This window comes from Triturus cristatus, chromosome 2_2 (assembly GCF_964204655.1).
Source record: "Triturus cristatus chromosome 2_2, aTriCri1.1, whole genome shotgun sequence".
In the NCBI taxonomy this organism is placed as follows: domain Eukaryota; kingdom Metazoa; phylum Chordata; class Amphibia; order Caudata; family Salamandridae; genus Triturus; species Triturus cristatus.
In genome coordinates this window covers 1,039,656,079-1,039,678,788 of record NC_140582.1, presented here as the reverse complement: position 1 = coordinate 1,039,678,788, position 22,710 = coordinate 1,039,656,079, and the positions used below count along the sequence as shown (strand labels likewise).

Below are 22,710 nucleotides of genomic sequence, written 5' to 3'. Positions count from 1 at the left end.
GTCACCCCACCCATGGATACCGCAAGAACCAGGATACCTACACCAAGGAAGCCGGGTTCATAGGTGTGAATTGATGTCGGAAACCACCATAGACCACAATGGAGGACTTCAGTGAAGATGCTGCTGGCGAAGAAGGTGAAAGAATCCGGTGGAACCCAAAGGTGGATTCAAGATGAGAGGTACCTGCAAGCAGAGGGGGCAGAGTCTACGCCACTCAGGAGAGACCAGGATGCACGGAAGACGAATGCCCACCGATGTTGGAGATGCAGGAGAGTTTGACGGCGCCCTTGAAGTTGCAGTTGTGCGGACCAGGTAATGCTGTAGAAGACCAGGAGCCGTTCACAAGCTGTCCCACATCGGATGTCAAGAGCCAGGGGGTCAGTGTCCGGCAGGGGCACCAACAACCTTGGCAATGGCAACAAATGTAGTATGCGAAAAAGGTAAGGTGTCGGGACCAGTAAGGTCCAAGGGACTCACCACGAGCAGGTAAGTCAGAGTAGGCCCCGAACAAGCTGGGGAGCCCATTGGAGCCACAGAAGACCCTTAAGAGGAACCACGTGACGAAGGCACAGGAGTTTCAAGAGGACCTCGAGCAGCTCACCAAAGGATGAAGGCCCACAGTGCAGGGGATGCAGTGCAGGCGAAGATCTTGGCTGCAGGAGATACGTGAGGCTGGAGCTTCTTGGAGCCCACAGATCTCTGGTGAAGAGTGCCCACAAGCCTAGGTAACGGCAAGTCTACGTGGTGCACAGGGGTACTGCTGCAGCGGTTCTGACGAGGGATACCGGCTTCAAACTTGTTGTGAAGACAGTGCATGCCTCGAGGGAGTTGCTGAACCACCACCTGTGTTGCTGAACATTTTGGAGTCCGTAGGAGCTCAGGAACAGCCGACTGGTCAGCTTCATTGCGGTGCCTGCAGATACAGGGAAGTGAATCCTTCAATTCCAGGGATTTTCCTTCAGGTGTCTTGGATGTCCAGAGGCCTGTAGAAGAACCTGTATGGAGCACAGGCATAGACGACGCAGAAGACTGGCAGGACGACGAAACCAGGAGTAGCAGGAGTCTTTCCAGTTGCAGTCTCAGTTCGCAAAGCAAAGTCCAACGAAGTCCAAAGTACCCAGTTGGTTGAAGATTAAGTGGTTTCCGATCTGATTCTTGTCCCACAACGAATCTAAGGAACCATCCACAGGTAAGCCATTAAGTAACCTAAGGAAAGGGTTGGGATGATTCAGGGGTCCCTCCCACAGGAGGGGCTGGACAGTGGGGAGGATACTCCCATGTCATGTGTCCAGTTTCACGCCTGAGCGGGAGCCAATGGCTCCCTGAACTGGTTCTAACTGGAGTATGCAAGGAGGGCACCAAATGTGCCCTTCAAAGCAGTCTAGTGGCGCGGGCAAGCTCCACACCCTGTCCCAATACACAAAGTCCTGTCTGGGAGGTTGTCACACCTTCCTGTGACAGGAAACCTATTGTCCTTCCTTCACCTGCTCAAGCTTGGCTCAACAGTAGGATGGCAGAATCGTGTCTCTGGTCGGCAGCAGCTATAGTTTGCTGTCCAGGTCTAGAAGACTAATACTGGGAGCACTGAGGGGCTCCTGGAGGAGATTTACAGTGCATGAATCATACCTGCAACACCGTTGGGGTATGATTCCAACATGTTTAATACCAAACACAACAGGGTTCGTTACAGCCAGTTTAAATTTAGCCATTGCGCAATAATGCATGGCCCCTCTCTCTCGTCATGGCTGATGTACTTACAAACCAGGAGAATGGACTTCGAAGGGTGTAGGGGTGTCCTGCTCATGCAAGGGCACCCTCACACTTTGAACAGAGCACCGTGCCTTCAGGATTGAAAGTCCTGCCTTAGGGGTGACTTATAGGTTTTTGGTTTAAGGGGCCTATGCATCAACAATGCCATTTGCGATTCCTTATTAGCGAAAAATAAGGAATCGCTAATAAGGAATAGCAAAAGGCTATGCATGTAGGAATCGCTATTCAAATAGCGATTCCTTAATATTCCTTATTACCGAATCGGTAATACCGAATCGGTAATAAGGAATACCTACCCATTCATTCCTATGGGCTTGGAGGCCCATAGGAATGAATGTAAAGCCAGTCTGTATTAGCGAATCGGTATTACCGAATCGCTAATAGCGGGAGCACTTTCAAGGGTGCCAGGGTGTCAAAAGGACACCCTGTTGCACCCCTGAAAATGATATGTGCACATATGTTGCACACACACATGCTCTAAGGGCATGTGTGTGCGCAACATGAAACTTTGAAAAATGCACAAAAGTGCATTTTTCAAAGTTTTTGCAAATTACCATGCAGTTCATCTTCATGGTAATTTGCTCCCCCTATTAGCGAAATCGCTAATTTTTTAACTTTGATGCATTGCATTTAAGGAATCTCACTTTGGGATTCCTTAAATGCAATCGCTATTTAAGGAATCGGTATTTAAGGAATCCTTATTTAAGGAATCGGTATTTAAGGAATCCCTATTTAAAGAATCGCTATTTAAGGATTCCTTAAATAGCGATTTCTGCTTTTGGGTTGATGCATTGGGATTGGGTATTTTTTACTTAATACCGGGAGCTATTACCGAATCGGTATTTTACCGACTGGATTTTGGGTTGATGCATGAGGCTGTAAATCTTTTTATTGGTAAGTTTAGAGTATGTAATAAACAGTGTCATCCGACATAAGCCAAATAGAACTTACATATTCAACAAGGCACATATTGAGAACAAAAATAAAAGAGGGAAAAAACCCACCTCCCCTCCTCCCCCCTGCCTCTCCCTCCCGTGTCCCCTCTCAAGCCTCCAACCCAGCCCTCCTCCAGGCCCACCCTGAACCTGCATGGTACAAGGTCAATAGAATAAAGTCAGAGCCCGCGAGATGTGTTGTCTGATAGTGTGAATAAGGCTGCATCTTGTGGGGGTGTTGTGAGACGCAAGAGGCGCACGAGGCACAAGTACTTGGGGCAGGTAAGCTCCCAAATTTCTGAGGTCAGCAGGGCAAGGAATAGGTACCACAAGTCTGCAAAGGAGGTACAGTCCCCCTGGAGCGATAAAGAAATGCGCTCCATACTCAGGACGTGCCATAGTCTATGTACCCAACCCTGAAAGGTGGGGATTCGATCCTTGCCCCAGTGAGATCATATATTTTGCAGAGCTGCGCATAGAGCTAACCCCATTTGCCTGCCTTTTCGTGATCTGAGAGGGAATGTGAGTGCATTGGGTAGACCCAAGACAACATATGCCAGGAAGCGCAGTATTTGTGTATCAAAATGTTTATCTACCTCATCTAGGATCTGTTCCCAGTATGGAGTGAGTATGGGGCAATCCATTACAAGTGCTTTAGCGTATTTCTGACCCACAATTCCTCCAGCAATTTGATGAGCTAGTTGGATTACATCTATGCAGTCTAGGGACTGTAAGAAACCAGTACGTACCAAATTTGGTCATTGTTTCTATGCTAGAAACGTTTTACGCGGTGTGGCGTGCTCAGTAAAAGATGTTGCTCCATTCCTTCTGTGTAAGTGTGCGCCCCAGCTCTGTCTCCCAGTTCCTCTGTTCTGTGGATTTAACCGCCTGTTTCGGAGGGTGCAGGAGGTGATATAGCTCTGTGATGAGGCGTCTACTCGTTAGCTTAGTGTGTAGCCACTTTTCGTATGGGGTAAGGGGTCTCAGAGTCCCTGGGCAGATTGAGTGGTGCATGACCCAATGGCGTTTTTGTTGAAAATGATAACGCTCCGTCTCCACCAGCGCAAGATCAGAGCTGAGTTGTTTGAAGGTCAATGGGCCCTCTTTGTCGAAAAGGTGGCCTATCGATCTAGACCCCTCCTTGTCCCAGTGTTTGAAGGCCACTAGGTCCAGGCTCGGCGTAACCTCTGGGTTATTGACTATGGGTGTAAGTGGCGATGGGAAAGAAGTGAGGCTGCATCGTACAGCCACTTCATCCCAGGCCTTTAATGTTGCACGTGTGACCAGCGATTAGTACTGCAGGCCGTTGAGACTTATGAAGAAAAGGAACCCTCCACAATAACTTGCCAGCAATGGCTCTTTACATAAAAAGCCAATGCTTTTCGGATGCGCTGCGGGACCATTCTAGCAGGACTCGTAGCTGGGTAGCCTGGTAGTAGCGGCTTATATTAGGGATTCCCAATCCACCCTCCCCCGGAGGCCTGTAGCTCAGTTCCCTGTTCATCCTAGGTTTCTTGTCAGACAAAAGAGAGCAATTCCTATTGGAGTTTTTTCAGGACTCCGGGGGGAGGTTCAGCAGAGAGCGTCTGGAAGAGGTACCATATTTTGGGGATTATGTTCATTTTAAGCCCCGCAACCCGACCCAGCCACTAGAGGCCAAATGGCCTCCAGCGGCGCAGATCCCCTCGCGTTTGGGAGAGGAGGTGGGCATAGTTCAGGGCGTTAGTGGCTTGGGTGGATGGTGCTAATGTAATGCCGAGGTTTCCCACTGAATTGGACATAGTTGTCTAAGGGCCTCCCCGGTTGGGGGCTGGAGGAAGATCCCAAGGGCCTGCAATTTGGAGATGTTGACCCAACAGCCAGAGGCTTCTGCGAATTTTTTGAGTTCAGCAAAGAAAGCCGGGAGGGAGGTCCGAGGGTCCTCAAGTGTTGCGATATCATTATCCGTGTATAAGCCTACGGTGTGGCGCATCCCCAACCAACCCAAACTTAACCTTGGTTATCTGTGGGTTCTCTCGCACTCTCTGAGCCATGGGCTCCATGTAGAGAGCGAATAGCAGCGGGGAGAGCGGACACCCCGGTCTCGTACCCCGAGCGATCGGGAAAGGGTCCGACGTATGCCCGTTCACCCGCACTGTGGCAGTAGGGTGCCTGTAACTGTTAAATATCCATTTGTGAAAGCAAGCTCCTATGCCAAATTGTGCGAGTGTCGCTTCCAGGTATGGCCAGTGTACCCGGTCAAACACGTTTTCAGTGTCGACCGACAGCACCACCCGCTCCTCCTCCTGGCACCCAGCCTTGTCAATGAGGTGAAATAGTCTTTGCGTATTGTCCCTGCATTGCCTAGTGGCCACAAACCCTGACTGGTCTGGGTCCACCAGGCCCGGCGGCATCATTGGCCCAAGTCTGGCTGCCAAAATCCCCATAAAACAGTTTTAGATCGGTGTTCAAGAGGGATATCGGTCTATAAGAAGCGCAATGGCTACCATCTTTGCCTGATTTGGGGAGAATGACGAGTGATGCCAGGAGCATTGTTGCGGGGATGTCAGCAGTATTGCCTATCGATTTAAAGAGTCGAGTAAGGAGAGGTGCTAGTGTAGTGCAAACATTTTTTATGAAAGATAGCCAAAAACCCGTCGGCCAGGGGATTTAAGATACGTAAGTCGGGCGATGGCCGAGATCACTTCCTCGACGCGGATTGGGCTTTCCAGGCTAGAAACCTGTTCCGGAGTCAGTTTGGGATGGGTTATCCCTTGCAAGTAGCTTAGTGAGGCCTGTTTTGGTAGGTGTTGCACTGCATAAAGATTGGCTTGTTATGGCGAAATGTACGGGCTATTTCCGAGTCATTCACGCATTCAGGGCCCATCACATCATGGACCATAGGGAACAGTGGCTGCCTGGTGCTGCGTGCGCAGTTTGTGGGCTAAAAGGTGCCCACATCTATCCCCTCCCATGTAAAAAGAATGTCTCAAACTCAGGGCGGCGTGCTCTGCCCTGTCTAGGTCTAAGCCAGCAAATTGCAAGCGCACTGCCTCTAGCTTCCGTCACACCCTGGGTGCCCCTGTCCTCTTATGGATACGTCCCAGTTCCAACAGTTGCTTAGTGAGGGCTTCTCTCTTATCTTTGCGGAGTTTGTTATCCGCCCAGGAGGTGACGATAAGTTCCCTTCTAAGAACTAACTTGAGCGTTTCCCACAGGGTGACAATTGAGGTGTCAGGGGTGTTGTTAAAGGCCAAGTATTCCTGCAGTGTCTTGGTTAAGCGGTGTACCACTGCTGGGCGGTGTAAGAATGTATCCCGGAACCTCCATGAGTACGGTGGCTTATGTGCGAGGAGAATTGCTGATGTGAGTGTCAGCGCAGCATGATCTGAAAGTGACCGGGGCTCGATGTCCAAGGCGAGCGCCAGAGGGAGCAGCGACCGGGACCCAATAAAATAATCAAGCCTAGCATAAGTTTTATGAATGTGTGAGTAGAATGTATAATCTGTAGCATGTGGGTGTATGGAGCGCCAGATGTCTGCCAGCCCCAAGGCATGCAGCCATTCCCTACCGCTTTTTGATAGGGCCCCAGATTTCCCTGCCGTAGGGCCGAGTGATCTAAATGGTTATCAAATACCATATTGATATCCCCCCATAAGGATCAGCCAGTCAGGAGAGGCCATCAGTTCCATCACTGCTTTGCGACAGAAAACCTCCTGCCCCTCATTAGGCGCATATACGGAGCCAAGGGTGAGGGTACAAGCATTGATGGTCACTCAGAGGGCCAGGAGCCGCCCTCAAATCTCAGCCAATTTCGCGCCCACCTTTCCTCGAAAGGTGCGAGAAATAAGGATGGCTACTCCAGCTGTCTTATTCGTATATGAGGAGAAGTATTGGTGCGGGAAAGCCTTTGAACGGAGCCTATGCGTATCTTTAGAGAGGCGATGCGTTTCCTGCAGCAGACATGTGTGTGCGCCTAATTGCTAAAGGTAGGATAAAATAGCTCGTCTCTTAATCGGGTTATTCAACCCCTTCACATTTAATGTGAGGATTTTAGTGTTCGCTACCATAGGGGACTGGACCGTGACCAGGAGCTACTTGATGGCCCTGAGTATACCAGGGAGCCCTTCCTTTCAAGTACCCCCTCGTGCCCAGGTGTGAGAACGGGCGGAAGGCGGCTGTCAATGTAGGGGACCAGGCATGAAGGAGCCCAGGAGGGTAGACAACAACTGTGAAAAAGAAAAACCCCAACATTGTAAACTAGAAATCCAAGAAGTGTCATCGTAGGACTGACGAATGTCCGGAGCATCATGCTCCTAGGAAGTCAATAAAATGAAACCAGAGGCTAGTGTCTCCCCCCTCACGCCCGAGCCCAGCCTCATGTGTTCATAAAAGCGGATCAGATAGCAAGAGTAGGGGACCAGCAGTATGGCCACTACCGCTCCCGTAACTGATGGTGTCAGCGATCCATGAGTGTCCCCGGCCAGAGTCGCCAGGACCGCTTGCCTCTCTTTGGTCATAGTGTCTGGATCAGGGTGCAATGTGTGAGTTGGAGACTTGATGGTGGTCCACCCATGACCGCACCGCCGATTCCTGCTTGACTTGTGTGGTGGCGGTTCCGTCGCCACGGGTGCTTTGATATTTAGTAGTTTGCAGGCCTCAGCCACAGAGCACATTTGCCGGATTTCCCCATTCAGAGGAAAGATCAATCGAAAGGGGAGGCCCCATGAATATGAGATACCAGCTGCGCGCAGATGTGGGGGGACAGCCCGGAATGCTTTGCATTTCAACAGCGTAGAGGCCGCCAAGTCCTGATATAGTGTAGGTTTCTGGCCTTTGAATTGGAAAGAGGGGGCATCTCTGGCAGCCTTGAGTATGTGCTCCTTGCGCTGAAAGTCATGTACACAAGTCAATATATCTGCCGGCAGGGCTGAGACGGCCCTCCGCGGCCCCACTCTGTCTGTGCGGCTCGAGCTTGATATGGAAGTCTGGCGCTTCGCCTAGGAGTGAGCGAAAGAGATCAGCTTCCAGGGCCTCAATGTTTAAATCCTCCGTCCTGGTCGCTATGCCTCGGATACGAATGTTATTGCACCAGGACTTATTTTCCAGGTCTTCTGTTTGTTCCTGGAGGTTGAGGTTTTGCTCACGAAGTCTAATGACCTCTTGTTGGAGGCCTTCTATCTTCTCGTCTCTGCTAGTTTCGTGCTCCTCCAGTGCATTGATCCTTTCTCCCATGGAGTCCAGCTCCTGGCGAACCTCCCGAAGATCGGCTGATAGATCACGTTTCATAGTTTACAGATCCTCTCAGAGGGACGAGAAAAGCGACTCCAGGAAGGAGTGCCTGACCAGGTCCTTCCCCCAGCCCCACCCGTCCACCTCCTCTGGTGCTGCTGTGATCTGTTGAGAAGGTGGGCCCTCTACCCGCGAACCGGGCGGCTTGATGAGCATATCTTTCACGGATCTATCATTCCTCCCTTTGCCGGAAGCCATTGTCAAGAGGCTTATCCCTGTGCTGTGGGGCTCATCTTTCTAGCCGTCGTGGGAAGAGCGACAGCAGGGTGATGGTCCACACTGGGAGCTATATCGTTATTGTAGTGGTGCCACTTCCTTCAGCTGCTATTTCCCCCCCTGTCTCGGCGTTGGATTCACTGGTGGTCGAAGGGGAGCACTCAGGAGGGGGGAGAGGTTGGGGCTTCAGGCCGTGCAGTGGAATTCGGGCCTGAGTCTGCCTCCCCCTGTTACTGCCACAATCCTTTATGGCCCCTCAAAACTCTTTGCACGCAGTCGGAGGCAGTGTTGCAGGCCCCCCAATTATGTCAGAGGATCCCAGCCCCATAAGTTGCTCCTGAATGGTTTGTGCCCGTGGAGGGACTTTCACTTGAAATTGAATTGAGGGGAACAAACAGGGGGAAGGGGGCCGCCGCCGTTAAGCTTCAAACTTTCAGGCTGCTGCCGTCTCTCTGCACCCTGTTTCGGCCCCCCACCGCTGCCGCCCCTCACCTCCTTGGCCTTGCGCTGCCTACTCCTCCAGATTGCACGATGAAGGCGCTAAGAGCCTCCCGACCTCCTCAGCGCCTGCCGAGGCCTCATGGCGAGTCACGGCCTGGGGCCTCCGCAGGCCACTGTGCTGTTGGCGTGCCTCTTTGCCTGTGCTCTGTGCTGCTTCGTAGCCAGAGGCTGCTCTAGTCGAGGTCCCTTCCTGGCCGTGCTGCTGCCCCCACCGGCCCTTCGTGATTGCTTCCAGGGGAGGCTGCAGGGCTGTCTCCTGGTTCTCGTCCTGCCCCTGCTTGAGCCTGGCCCGTGACTCCCAGCCCCTCCCCAGCAGGAGAGGGCCCACGCCTCGCCACCGCAGAGCCATGGAATGTTCACAGGTCAGGCTTCATCTAGTATGCCCACCGGCCTCGCTTTCCCCCACTTTCGTCGTCGTCGTCGTGGTGCTGCTCCACCAAGGCGCTGCTCTGGCTCAGCTCACACAGGTGGCCTCGGATCTCTGGAATGCCCAGTGCTCCACCCATCAAAACCTTGCCGTCCTCTCTCCAGCCGCAGCGGACACCTCCGTGCGGTTTCCTCTCACCACGCACTCGCTCTGGCACCGCAAAGTTGAGCCCTCAAGCGATTGAGAAAGCACTCTCTGGCTTCCCCAGCTCTTGGGAAGCGTTTTGCTGGGGGAAACGATCCCCGATGGCCCCCTCTCTGCTGCCACGAGTCAAGGCCGAGCTGGGCGCGAGCAGAGAGACAGGAGGACACGTCCTAGCGAGTCGCCATCTTAGCCATGCCCGACTTATAGGTTTTAAGTGCAGTGACCACTCATGTTTGGTATGTTTGGTATCAAACATGTTGGAATCAAACCCGAACACAGATTCCAGTGTTGGAAGTATGATCCCATGTACAAGCAGGCTCCCTTGGGGTACCCCCCTGTAGTTCCGATTACAGCCTTTCAGAGTCTGACAGCAAGCCCGTGCTGCTGCTGACCTCAGACACAATTCTGCCCTCCTTCTGCTGAGGCAAGCTCAAGCAGGGGAAGGTAGAACAATTGGTTTCCTGTCACAGGGAGGTGTGACCACCTCCTAGACAGGACTTAGTGTATTGGGCTGAGGTGGGGGGCGCTTGCCAGCGCTACCAGACTGCTTTGAAGTGTGCTCAAAACAGGAAGGCTTTAAATGATCTGAGATAATAGCCATCTCGGAACTGGCTATATTACCAAGGACACACAGATAATCTCTTGGCTCCCGCTCTGATGAGAAACTGGACAAAGTACATGGAAGTATCCTCTCCTCTGTCCAGCACCTCCTCTGGGAGTGACCCTTGAGTTGTTCCAACCTTTCCCTTAGGGTACTTAAGGACTTACCTGTGGGTGGGTCCTCAGATTCGTCATGGGACAAGACTCAAGACTGAAACACATCACTCTTCGACTGTCTGGATACTTTAACTTTGATATTTATTTATTAATATTTATTAAAAAGTAAGGTTTGGGTCTGGTAAAAGGATAATTTTGCCAGGTCGAAATAGCAGTGTAAAAACTGCACACAAAGTTTATAGTGGCAACCTGAGACATGTTTAAAGGGGCTACTTAAGTGGGTGGCACAATCAGTGCTGCAGGCCCACTAAATAGCATTTAATTTATCGGCCCTGGGTACAAGTAGAACAACTTTACTAGGGACTTATAAGTAAAATAAATATGCCAGTTGGGGGATAAGCCAATGTTACCATGAGTGAGCACATGCACTTTGGCGCTGGTCAGCAGTGGTAAAGTGCACAGAGTCCTAAGGCCAACAAAAAAGAATTCAGCAAAATGGGAGAAGTGAAGGCAAAATGTTTCGCAATAACTCTGCAGAAAGGGGGGCCAGGTCCAACATGACCCCCTTCCATCATAAAGCCAGGGTAGACTTATCAATACCTTGACAGACTTCCCTGCTTAGGCGATCAAACATGAACAATGAGCCTTTAGTGCAGCAGCACTTGTCAGGTCTATGCCCTTTTGAATTCAGTTGGATCCCTCTGTCTAAACTCTCCTTAGCCACTTAAATGTTCAATGGGGAACTGTTTTCCTCACCACTGGGTCCCATCTGTGCAGCACCTAACCGTAACTTGCTCACAGATAAATCCCAGTAGGCAGACAGTACCACCAAGACCAACAAATTAATGTGGCTCATTCCACCCCTTGGATCAGACTTCTGTCCCTAACCCAAGGAAAAGTCTTCCAATAAGGACTCTAACCAACAGAGGCCACTGACATCAGTCAGTGTCAAGAGCCAGGCCCAGGACATCCACTGCCAGGTGAAGGCTCCAAGGGGGACATTGGGTAGACCTCTCTTCAAGCCTTGGGGCTGGCAAGGAGTTTCCTTGGTGCTCCTGAAGATACTTTGAGGTTTATCAGAGAGTGAACCAACACTTCTTCCACTCTACCTCCCAGCAGTTCAGGGATGGTATCCTGAAACTGGCCACTAAGCCCAGGGTCTGTACCCTGAGGCTGAACAGGAGAAAGGGATGAGTCCTCTCTCACCCTGCCCCTCCATCTAGGCTTCTGTAACCTCTGCTTGGGATTAGTACCCCCCAGAAAACAGAGCTGTCAGGGCACCTTGGGGGCCGCCCCTCTCAGTTCTCCTGACACCACGGGTAAATCATTCCTCAGAATGCAGTCAATGGGCATTTGGGGACTAACTATGACCCTCCTCTGGGTCACCTCCTCACCTCGCCCCACTCCAAGGATGCCAGGGCCATGGGCTGGAAAAAGTCCTGTCCTTGGGCCCGAGTTACCCTACACACCTGGCTGGTGTACTGCTCTGGGGGAACTAGCCTTTCCACTATCATGGTGTGGCTAACCCCGGTGTCCTTCAGGACAGTGACAGGGATTCCATTAGCTTTCACTTGGTGGAAGTGATGACTCACACCCTCAGGGATCACAAGCTCTTCCTCTGAGTCTATTTCCTGGGATACAGCTATTACAACATGGCTGTTACCACGCATAGCCTTTACAACGCGGTGGTTACAATGCATCTACTGTTACCACACATTGCCTTTACCACGTGTGATTTTACAATGCATATTCCTTTACCATGCATGCCTTTACAACTAATTATGTTGTAAAGGTATGATTCTCCTAGACAGTCACACACCATAGAGAGCTTAGGTGTGCCTGGATGGGCCATCACTAGCTGTGTCCTACCTCCACATAAGTCTAGTTAGTCTAGAGCCAGGACAGGGAAGGGAAGCCTTTAAAAGCTCCTCCCCACTTCAAAGGCACAACTGGGTATAAATATTGGACCTCAGACACTACCTCTTCAATACACTTCTGGACCTGCGAATACTCTGCCAGTAAAAGAAAGACTGCTGTTCTGCTGAAAGGACTGCCACTGTGCTGGACTGCTGCTCTGAAGGACTGCTGCCCTACTGTGCTGACCTGCTGCCCTCTTGACTGGTTGGGGAAGACTGGACCGGGATCTGTTGAACCCTGGACCAGCACAGTGACTCTAAGGGCGTGTTGGCTGGCCCTCAGACTTGAGCTTCACAGACATAAGGCCCCAACAACCTCGACCCCAGCACCTGGACTCTGCCATCTGTGAATCTACTCTGCCAAGTGGTACCATCCCAGTCCTGGACCCTTGGAGGTGGGCCTAAGTTACTCTGCCATTCTCTGTTGATCCAGCGGAACAGCTGCATCTCCTCTACTGCTTGGCAAAACCCAGAGCAGAACCAATACATCACCTCTGCTGCATGGATCGGAACCTCCACAAAGACCCACATTGCATCACAGTCATCGCTTCATTGAAACCGCTGCTGTGCAACACATCCTCAGTGCAGACTCTCACATTCCTCATTGACGACAGCCTTGACGATGACACTGGACTCCGCATCATAGCCTCGCAGCTCCTCGGAGCCAGCGCATTTCCCCGAGTATGCTATACATCCTCAATTCCAGACTTTGCATCGCAAGCCCTCGTTGACGGGATCATCAATGATGACGCAGAACCTCGCACCGCAGCCTCACCACATCTTGGAACCGAGGCATTGCTTCAGCTGTGTAGCGCATCTTCGGCGCAGATCCTCCCAATGCTCCACAAACCATGATTTATTGTACTTTGTTCAGCAGGCCTAACTTAATCTATGTAACCGGACAAACGCTCCATCGCGGTTGGCCTGAACTTGTGACATTTTCCCAGTCTGGTGCGACCAGATATCCACAGTTGGCCCTTTGTGCTTTTTGGCACTATTTTTACTAAAATCTCTAAAATTGAATATCTCCAGTTATACTGATTGTTTTTTGTCATGTTGGTCTTGTTTGAGTTATTAAAAGTTAGTCTATTTTTTTAAGCAGGTTTGGAATACTTTCGTTGTGTGTTTTCACTATGATGCTGTTTGAAGTTTTGCACAAAAAAATTACACATTGCCTGAGTTAATCCTGACTGCTCTTTGCCAAGCTACCGAAGAGTTGAGCACTGGTTATTTTAGGGTTTGCTTCTAACTTCACCCTGAGAAGAATTGTGGTTGCTGCTTAGAAGTGTTTTATCCCCCCTCAACCAGTAGCCCAATTTCTTACACTGGTGTTTAGCGGCAAAGATTTGGACTTGTGTTTGTGCTGTGCCATCTAGTAATTTTGTTTTACACTGCTACCCGACATACATGATCTAAGACCAATTTGAGTTTTTTAACATTCCCCTTGATTGGCTACTTTTGTTTTTCCAAATATGCTCTCTTTGCTACCTGACTGCCTGTGACCATACCTGCAGTGATGGAATTCGAGCTGGCCAACTTGGAAAATTTACACTGTGACTTCGCCCTGAAAAGAATTGTGGTTGTTGTTTGAGAAGGAATTTAACCCCCCAATAAATAACGCAGTTTCTTACACTCAGATATTGCAGATATTAGACATTATTATTCGGCAGCTCAGTTGATACCTATAAATGAATGACTGCTGATAGGTTAGGCCCGACCATTTGCCTTGAGATGGAGACACTCGATATCCCTCAACTTCTGTCAATAATGTGTATTGGATGGGTCCCTCACTCCCTTCTGCAGGTCACGTGGATCCCCTTGATTGTTGGAACAGGCCCTTAAAGGGAATGGGCTGGCACAAATGTATTACCAATTTAATGTCCTTATGTTACGGTACTTCATTGCCATCTGCAGCAAAATTCTCGGGATTCAAAGCCTGGGATATGATAGAAATTTCCTAATTGGAAGATGTCTGGGAGAGGAGCTCTTTGAGGTCGTTTGACCAGCTGCAAGCAGGCTTCAACCTCCATAACTCGCAATTTTTCTGATACTTACAAACTAAAACATGCTTTGAAGGATCACAAGGCAGAGTTGACAGTAGACCTCACCTTCAACCTGCTTCAATCCAAACTAACTTTGGGTAGAATCGAGGCAAAAGGTATCTCCTCGATATACCGAGCACTGGTTGTCAGCACTCTTAATACCCTAATATCCCTACGAGATAAATGGGAAAAGGTCATTCGTGCACTGGTGGAATAAAACAGGGTAGAGGCTGTAATGGCTGCTCGTCAGTTGATTATCTCATTCCGTCTCTGCCTAATACACTTTAACTATTGCCACTGAATCTATTATATGCCATACCTTCGGCATATGATGGGGAGGGGTGTGATCGGCCTCTGCCCTAGACGTCAAGTGTCTGAAGGTTCCTTTTTCCATGTAGAGTAGGACTGCACAATAATTCAGGCATACTGTAGGACGCTGACTCTCTATATAGTGTACTAAAATGAAGTACACTGTGCAGAGAGTCCAGTGAGACACCAAATAGTTTACAGAGGCAAAAGTAGATAATACTAATGCTCTCTTTTGTGGTAGTGTGGGCGAGCAGTAAGGCTTATCAGAGGGTAGTGCTAAGCATTTGTTGTACTCACAGAGGCAATAAATGAGACACACACTCAAAGAATAAACCCAAGACCAATTTAGAAAAATAATGCTTCTTTTTATATATATTTTAAACTCAAGAACTTAGTTCAAAGGTAAGTTCAATTTTTGATAGAAATATTCACACTAAGTAAAACATTCAAACTGTGTGCTTTTACATACAATGAAATCCTATGGGAGGAAAAGTCAAAGATGCATAAAAGTAGGTACAGTCGGTTTCAGGTGTTCACCATCTGGGATCAGAATAGCAGTGGGCCAAGGTTCAAAGTACTACCAGTAGTTCTTCGGGAACCACCCCGGTTCTACCAGGAGCAGGGTGTTGGTGAGGATGGTAACTCAGGCGCTATGGAGAAGGGGGGCCACTTAAAAAGAGGTTACACAGGGGGACTTGCGGCCAAGTCCAAGATCTCCCACATGGGGGCTCAAGTCGCAAAGGGTCTTGGAGCATGGGGGCACATCCGGTTCATCAGGACTCGGGTTGGGGGGCTCAGGAGCAGAGTGGTTGGGTTGATTAGGCTGGGTGAGCAAAGATGCACCTCGCGGTCAGGAACAAACAGCTGTCAGGGACATAATCAAAGCAGCTGAGGCACTCTTGAAGTGGGTCTCAGTGATGCTAACATACCTCAGTGGCTGCTTGGTCCTGGTGCAGTGATAATCTGGACTGGACTCTCTCTGTTGGCGTTTGGTGCAGGGCGTCCGGTACCCCGGGGGTTGGAGATGCACTGCTCCGGTTGGTCCTGGTGTCTTCACACTCGGTGGGGAGACAGATCTGACCTTCCAGAACTCGAGAACCTGGTCGTCTACAGTGTTCGGTCAGGCCACAGAGCTGCAAGGCGATGAACCAGACTCTGCTTGTCGGAGCCTGTGAACTGCAGGGGAGTAGTTCCTCAACTCCAAAGGAGAGTGTTGGTGGTGCCAGGCTACCTAGAGCTTTGGTAGTTCTCCAGCTTGCAAGACGAGTCACTCTGTCCCTTGCTCACTTTCCCATTGGATTCAAGCTAGCCTGGCTGATGAGGGCTTTTAGCCCAAAACCGGTCCCAGGATGCTTGTTTCCGGTCTGGGGAAGACCTGGCTTGGCAGGTCGGGCTGGACAGTTCCCATGAGGCACAGGGTCAAGACTGATTTGCATATAGCTGTGTCTGAACTGGGGTGGCGAAGTGACGATGATGGATTCAACCAGATCTGTGACTGCGGGTGAGTGTCTGAAAAGTTTCAGCGCTCCGTCCATCATCTCCTTGTGTTTACTCTGCCGTGACTGTCAAGAGAGGGCTGAGGAGAGCAGGGTTTTGTGCCAAAGACCAAAGTTGTGCTGCATTTCTCGCCAGTCAGTGACTCTTCTTTGTCCTTTTTTATTGCTCTGTCGAATCTGAGTTCTTGAGTTCAGGGGTGCCACCTAAATACTCAATTTAGGGGTGTTTACGGGGAGTGACAGGTAGTAGTCAATGGGCTACCTTCCTTTAGGGAGTCTACACCCTCTATATGACCACTTCCTATGGGAAGTGGGCATAACCCTGATCCTAGAATACTAATTCTGTCCAAAACAACATTGAGGAATCTGAAAAGTGGGGTCCACATCGCTGGCCCGCCCTAGGGGTGGTGCTGGCTGAATGTGGGTACTCCAAATCTTACTAATTTTCCCGCCAGTCTTGCCACCAAAACGTGGGGTCAGAACAGAGGGGTGGGCAGCTCCACTATCTGGAGAGACGAGGGGTTGCATAACAAAGTCTGCAGGGCCTTTGAAGCTTCCTGCTCTGGAATGCCCATTCTGCTTGAAGGAGGTGTGCACACCTCGTCAGGAGCAAGCTTTGGTCCTGACCTCTGAGAGTGAAGGCTCTCACCTCAGGAGGTCAGAAACCTGTCTGTAGTAGCTGGCTGGTCGAGACCAGTCAGTCAACACACAAGAAGTCGGTAGGTTTTCAGGGGGCACCTCTAAGGTGCCCCCTGGATGCATTTATTATTAAATCCAGCACTGGCATCAGTTTGGGTTTATTAAGACGAGGTGTTTGGTACCAAACACCGTGAGGTACAGTGAAGCCATCATGTAACTGGGGAACTCGTAATGAGGAGTGTCCAGCCCATGTACTCGTTATGGCTTTCCTGTGCACTAGTATTATCTAAGAGTGAACTTAGATATTACCGGGACATATCCACTCCCGCAGATATGCCCAAACTTGGGTATAGTGCACCCTGCCTTAGGGCTGTTAGCCCTGCCGTAGAGGTGACTTACCTCTGCCACATGTAGTACTGGGGATTTGTAACTCTAATGTGTAGGGGATGTAGTGCTGGGTATGTGCAACTCTAATGTGTAGGTTGTGCACTCCTAGTTTAGAACAAAAAGCACTCTTTATCAAACTACTATCTAAATGCATGCAACACTGAGTCGTGTGCTGCAAAACATACGTTAACAATATAACTCATAGAGGCCAAGTCCCACTGGTGACTTGGATTAAGTGTGCTCAGCAGTCGAATTTAACTTACATGATTACACATGTAAGATAAATTCGACTGAATTGCACACTGAGCTACACAGGGATGTGTGCCATGTCGACTCTTCCGTTTTCTCTGCACCAAGACAAGCAGGCTGCAGTGGCAGTTTGCATGAGCTTTGTGAGGGGTCTCTTAAAATGGCACAATTTATCTTTATTTCTAAGGCCCTAGGTACCAGGGGTACCACTTACTAGGGACTTACCAGGATCCTAAAGGGGTGCCAATTGTGGAACAATCCTGGTTAGCAGGAACCCAGTACACTCTCATTCAAAGTTGCACCATGGGGCAGATTTACAAGCCCCCTGCTCCTCCAGTACGTTCACTTCTCCATATTTACAAGGAGTGGAAAAGCCACCCTGTGTGACTTTTTCTCTCCTTGTAAATATGGCCCTTCACACGCAGCACTTTGCGTGGAAGTGGCGTTCCATGGGTGTTGCTCTGGGTGTTCCCACGCAACACCCATGGAACAAGACACATTTCAGGTTTACAAGGAATCGTAAATCTGGAAATGTGTGTCAATGCTACGCCTCCCCAGGCATTTTCATTTCTCCTCATTTTCTCCTCTTTTAAAACGTGCTGCATTCTACAGCACGCATTGGAAGAGGAAATTACCTCAATTGATTGTTTTTGTGCAGGATGGTGATCCTTCCTGCACAAAAACAATCTCCCCATGGCGCAGACATCCTTGCACCATGGTGCAAGGGTGCCTGCACCGGCGCATGGCTGCAGTTTGTGCGCCAGCGCAGGGGAGAGCTCAGAAATGCGACTTATTATTGTAAATATGTCGGATTCCTGTGCTTCGGAAGTGCTGCAGCGTGGCGCAGCCAAAGGGCTTGCGTTGCCACGCTACGGCACTTCCTTGTAGATCTGCCCCCTGATCCCAGGCAAAAAGTGTGTGGGGGGTACTGCAACAAAACCCCAGATTCCTACACAAACAGTTTGAGGATATATGCTGCACGTGAACTGGTTCTTAGTCCAAAAACTGCCCTGCTTGGCATCATATCAGATGAAGGAAGAAGTTGGGCACAGCGTAGACTCGCAGGCATGTTACTTGCTAAAAGGGACATTGCAAAATATTGGAGAAATGCCCTTGTTCAATTAATTTGTATATTTTGTAATCCATTTTATTTTTTGTGTATCTTTAATGCAGGAAATTGAAATGCATGACAGATGGCGAAGCAATCCCACCTGACTGGCCTTACTATAAAACTATCGACCGGATTCTGTCAAAGGTACCTGAAAACAGTGATATAAAGATGCATGATGCTCAGCAAGCTGGCCCTTCCACATCTCAGACTGAAGCTTCGCTGTCCCCATCAACCAAGTCGACTTCCCTCTACTTACCATACAACCAATTCACATACGAAGGGAAGGAAGAGTGCTTTGAAGATGAGCACTCAGAAAGTTCTTCCAGCTTACACTCGTATAAACTAAGGTATGGATTTCTTACTATGGCTTGCATTTACTAAAACGTATTCTGGTGGACACGATATACCAGGTAAGTATTTGAAAACTATGTTAGTTTCTACTTTTGGGGTAAAATATGATATGTGAAATGCCTAAGACAATATTGTTCTCTGTGCATCTGCCATATTATGCCATCTTTTTGTTTATATTTTCTTATGACTACTATGCAGTAGGGCAGCTCCCTGTTTATATTCTATTTATTATATTCATCTGTTTTGCAGAATTATGCACTGTTATGCTAACTCCTTGCAAGAACACAAGTCTACTTTGTGCAGTGTGGTGGTGAGTAGCAGGATTGGAGGTAGAAATCGAAAGTCTGCACTTATTAAAAGCTCCGTATTATTATTATTATGTTTCTTATATAGCGCCTGAATCAACCCCCGAAGGGGTATCTCCGCGCTTGCCTTGGGAACCCGTCCTGGCTTTTCCCTGTGAGATAGCCCCTACAGGGCATCCCCAAGGTGAAAGCCAGGCATCCCGCTGCAGGGGGCCGTTGTGGAGATTAAGCAAGCTTAATGCCCAGAGTTGCAGAGTGTGAACCCATGATTAGGTCAGGCACCGAAGCGAGAATTATCGAGTCCATGGACATTTGAGCTCAAGACCCTGCCGCGTCGGGAATTGAACCCTGGTCCCGGGTCTGACCTCTGCTTCAGGGTCTGCCTGCTCTAACCAGTGAGCCACACTTCTCCACACAATATATGCGGCATGAGTATAGAACTATTATACCCTCCCTCTAACACTAATACCTAACCAACCCTCATCAGTTACCCAGTGTAACGAAACAAGTCCCTAATGGCTCTTCAGGTTACTCCATTGCCAGATCGTACCTTCTCCTTCCTTTCTGCATGTGCTTCTCATACTTTTTCTGTCATAGGCTCTACACAGATACCAATTGATCAGCCATAGGACTATTAAGGTCAGTCATCTCCTTCATGCATCTTTGTTCTCCTCCAAAGGTAAGCATAGCCTTGTCTCTTACCTTTCTGTCTCCTAATTGTAGCTCTGTTTCACCAGCGCTGGAGACCATTAGGCCATTTTGCTATTTCCCTATTGGGCTGCAGGCTTGGTGGTTGCTTTGAGATCAGGTTGGGCTGCTATGATCCAACCGGGCCCATATGGCCCGGTTCTGATTACAAATACCTGCAGAAGAGGACTGCCTTAAACATTTTTGCCTGGGCTGACTTTGGTTTCCAGTCCAGCTCTGGTCTTTATTGCTTGTTTTATGTTATGTTACGAAGATTTGTAGAGCACACTTTCACTCGGGAGGGTACCCTGGTGCTGAGCATGTGTGAGTCTAGCCAAACCTAGGACCTAGTGGGACTGTTCGAAAAGCCAGGTCTTCAGCTTCTTTAGGAATTTAAGAAGTGATGAGGAAGCTCTTATGTGTAATGGCAATTTGTTCCATGTTATGGGAGCGATATAGGAGAAGGCTCGTCCACCGGATCTGGTTTTCCGTATGTGTAGAATGTGTGCAAGTAGGAGTCCAGACATGCGGAGGTGTCTGGAAGGTTTGTGAAAGCAGATGCGATTGTTGAGTTATTCTGGGCCAGTGTTATGTGGTGCCTTGAAAATGTGGGTCAGGAGTTTCAATTGCGCTCATTTGTGTATGGGTAGCCAGTGGAGCTCCTTCAGGTGTGGTGTGATGTGAGTGCGGCATGAGACGTTGATAGTGATTCTGTCTGTTGAGTTCTGATTGGTCTGCAGCCTTCTAGTGAGTTTTTGTTGCTCCCTGTAAGGAAATGTCTCTTTTTTTATGGTCCCTCCCAATGTTTTGGACTGATGAGCCTGGTTTTCCAACTCTGAGAGTGCACTGAGGCCTTCTAAACAGACGTCAGTGGGAGTGCCCTGACCCTAAAATGTGTATGTCAAATTGGCTTGTACCAGACTGGCATAGGCTAACTTACTGGCAAGCTCCTAGTATATGGTACCCAGGGCATGTAAGTTAGAGGGTCACCCCAGGGTTTGAAGCACTGAATGTGGCACCCTAAGTGTGACCAAGGTAAAGCCTATCTCCCAGTCCAGCATTGCAGACTGGAAGAGCAGTTCAGAACTGCTAGCCCGGCTTTGCCATTTAAAGCAATTGCAAAGCCAAACCTCCCTCTGTATGTTATATGTGTAAATCACCCCTATGGCAGGCCTACTGTGCCCTACGGCAGGATGCAGCATATTTCATGGGGAGAACATGTATTTGACATGTTCTGCAAGTAAAAACTTTAAAGTGTCATTCTTACTGTGGAGAGATATTGGCAAGTTACATTAACCTCTACTTAGCTTTCAAGTCGAAATGAATGTAACATGTGGTACCGTGTAACTTTTACAAAATTGCCACTTTTCCTTTAAATCTCCTGTGCCTTTAACTGTTGCTCGATGACAGCTTTCTGCCCTCTTGGGGAGATGTGCTAACGACTCCCAGGAAAGAAGACAATAGAAGCCTGCACTGGAGAGAGGTGATACCTCCCTCCCTCCTGCAGGAAGCCAGATGGGTGTTGGCCCAAAAGGCAAACTTTGAAGGAGAAGCCGTCTTTGAAGGGCAATTGGGTAACACTTGGGAGCGGGCTGCTCCATTGTCTAGATAGATAGGCTGGCACCAGGGACAGGGAAGGAGAAACCAGTTGCCAAACTGGATTTTAATGGGTGTGTAGCCACACTTCTGGGTTGAGCTAGGGAACTCTGGGCACCAAGAGAGGGGTTCTGTCATGTTGGAAGTAGGCAGAATAGTGCATTGTTGGCTAGCCAAATGCCACACTTCACAGGAAGTGGTCAGGAGGGAGGGAACTTGGTAGCCCATTGGCTACCAACCGTATCCTACCCTGAGGGCATTTTCGGAGCATAAAAAGGGAACCCCTGGCACCCTGAACTCAGATCTCATCTGGACTGGAAGAAGGACTGAAGAAGGACTGCCCTGCTTCACTGTGGAATCGGCAAAGAGAGGCTTCACCGGCATAGACTACACCTGCTGAACCTGGTGTCCAGCAAAGGAGAGGGACTGTGCCTGCTGTGTCCTGCTTGTGGAGAAGTCGTCTCCAGAGCCCAGCCGAAGCAAAAGACTCCAAGGGTCAGTTGGCTGACCTCCTGTATGCAGCACAGGACCACAACAGCTGAAGAAGCCTTCTGTGGTGAGTTGGTAACCCAAATCTTCAAGGCCCCATCTCTGCTCGCCGTGCAGCACAAAAGACCAGGGCCCGAGGTTCAAAGTTGCACCTAAGTCTGCTGGACTTGGGAGAGTTGTGGGATTAGAACTTGGTCCCTTAGAAGGTAAGTTATCGTTCAAGGAAGGATTTGGCTGTGACCGCGATATCTGGTGACTGGTGGTGACTGGACTTCTGCTAGGACCACTAGGACTTCAAGGGATGTCAAACCCATGGCCAGGACCCCCTCACCCTCTTCCATAAACTGAGGAGTAGCTGCAGGAAGACCCTGTCTGCCGCATCGCATCTACATCATCCTTGAATATCTTCAGCATCCTGCATCCCTTGCATCAGGACCACTTCCATAGGAACCTACTCCTGATGACTGCTTCTACCTTTAAGGTAACGGTTTTGGTGGACCTTGCTGGTCCCCATGACTAGCGCCTTTGCGAAGTCTGTCGTCTAAAGTAACTCTAAGTAACCACATTGACACTTATCCAAAGTTTTCTTTAAAAACGTTTCTGTCAAATTCGTAGAATTTGCCGATGCATGTTCGCAGTAGAGTGAAAAGTGTATATTTACTGTACCTTGTAAAACCTATAACTCCGGAACCCTTCAGTGGATCTTTTTCATCGTGGTATCTAAAAATACAGTATATTTTAATAAATTGGTCTCGATTTTCTGGAGTCTCATGTATTCCTACAGTCGTTTTGATGCTGGTTAAATCCTTTCCGCTTCTTCCTTCGTGTACGCCTTGCTTCTCAGAGCCACAGCTAACCAGGGTTGAGCTAGAGGATTTAACAAACTGAACCTACTAGTCCTAAAGGGGTTGGTAAGTATATTACCTGGTGAGGTCACACAACCACACCATATTATACACCCCATTTCCTCACAATCCGATTATCGACGGTGTTCCCGTAGTCCAACCTGCTAGTGATACGGGCATGCATGATGGTTTTCCATGTGCCGACTGGGAGTTATTTGAAAATCTTCCTCAGCATCTTCAGGGTATGGAAGCTTAAGGCGGAGACGGCGTTGACTTGAGCATCGTGTCGAGTTTGCTTTCAATGACG

At 49.3% G+C, this 22,710-nt stretch overlaps 1 protein-coding gene across 1 annotated transcript in view; it reads left to right on the top strand.

Moving 5' to 3' along the window:
• MSANTD1 (Myb/SANT DNA binding domain containing 1) overlaps positions 1–22,710 on the top strand; it is a 121,493-nt gene that overhangs the window by 66,337 nt on the left and 32,446 nt on the right. The window contains exon 2 of the mRNA XM_085642498.1: positions 18,193–18,477. Coding sequence (XP_085498624.1) covers positions 18,193–18,477 — 285 coding nt within the window. The remainder of the gene's footprint in view (positions 1–18,192; positions 18,478–22,710) is intronic.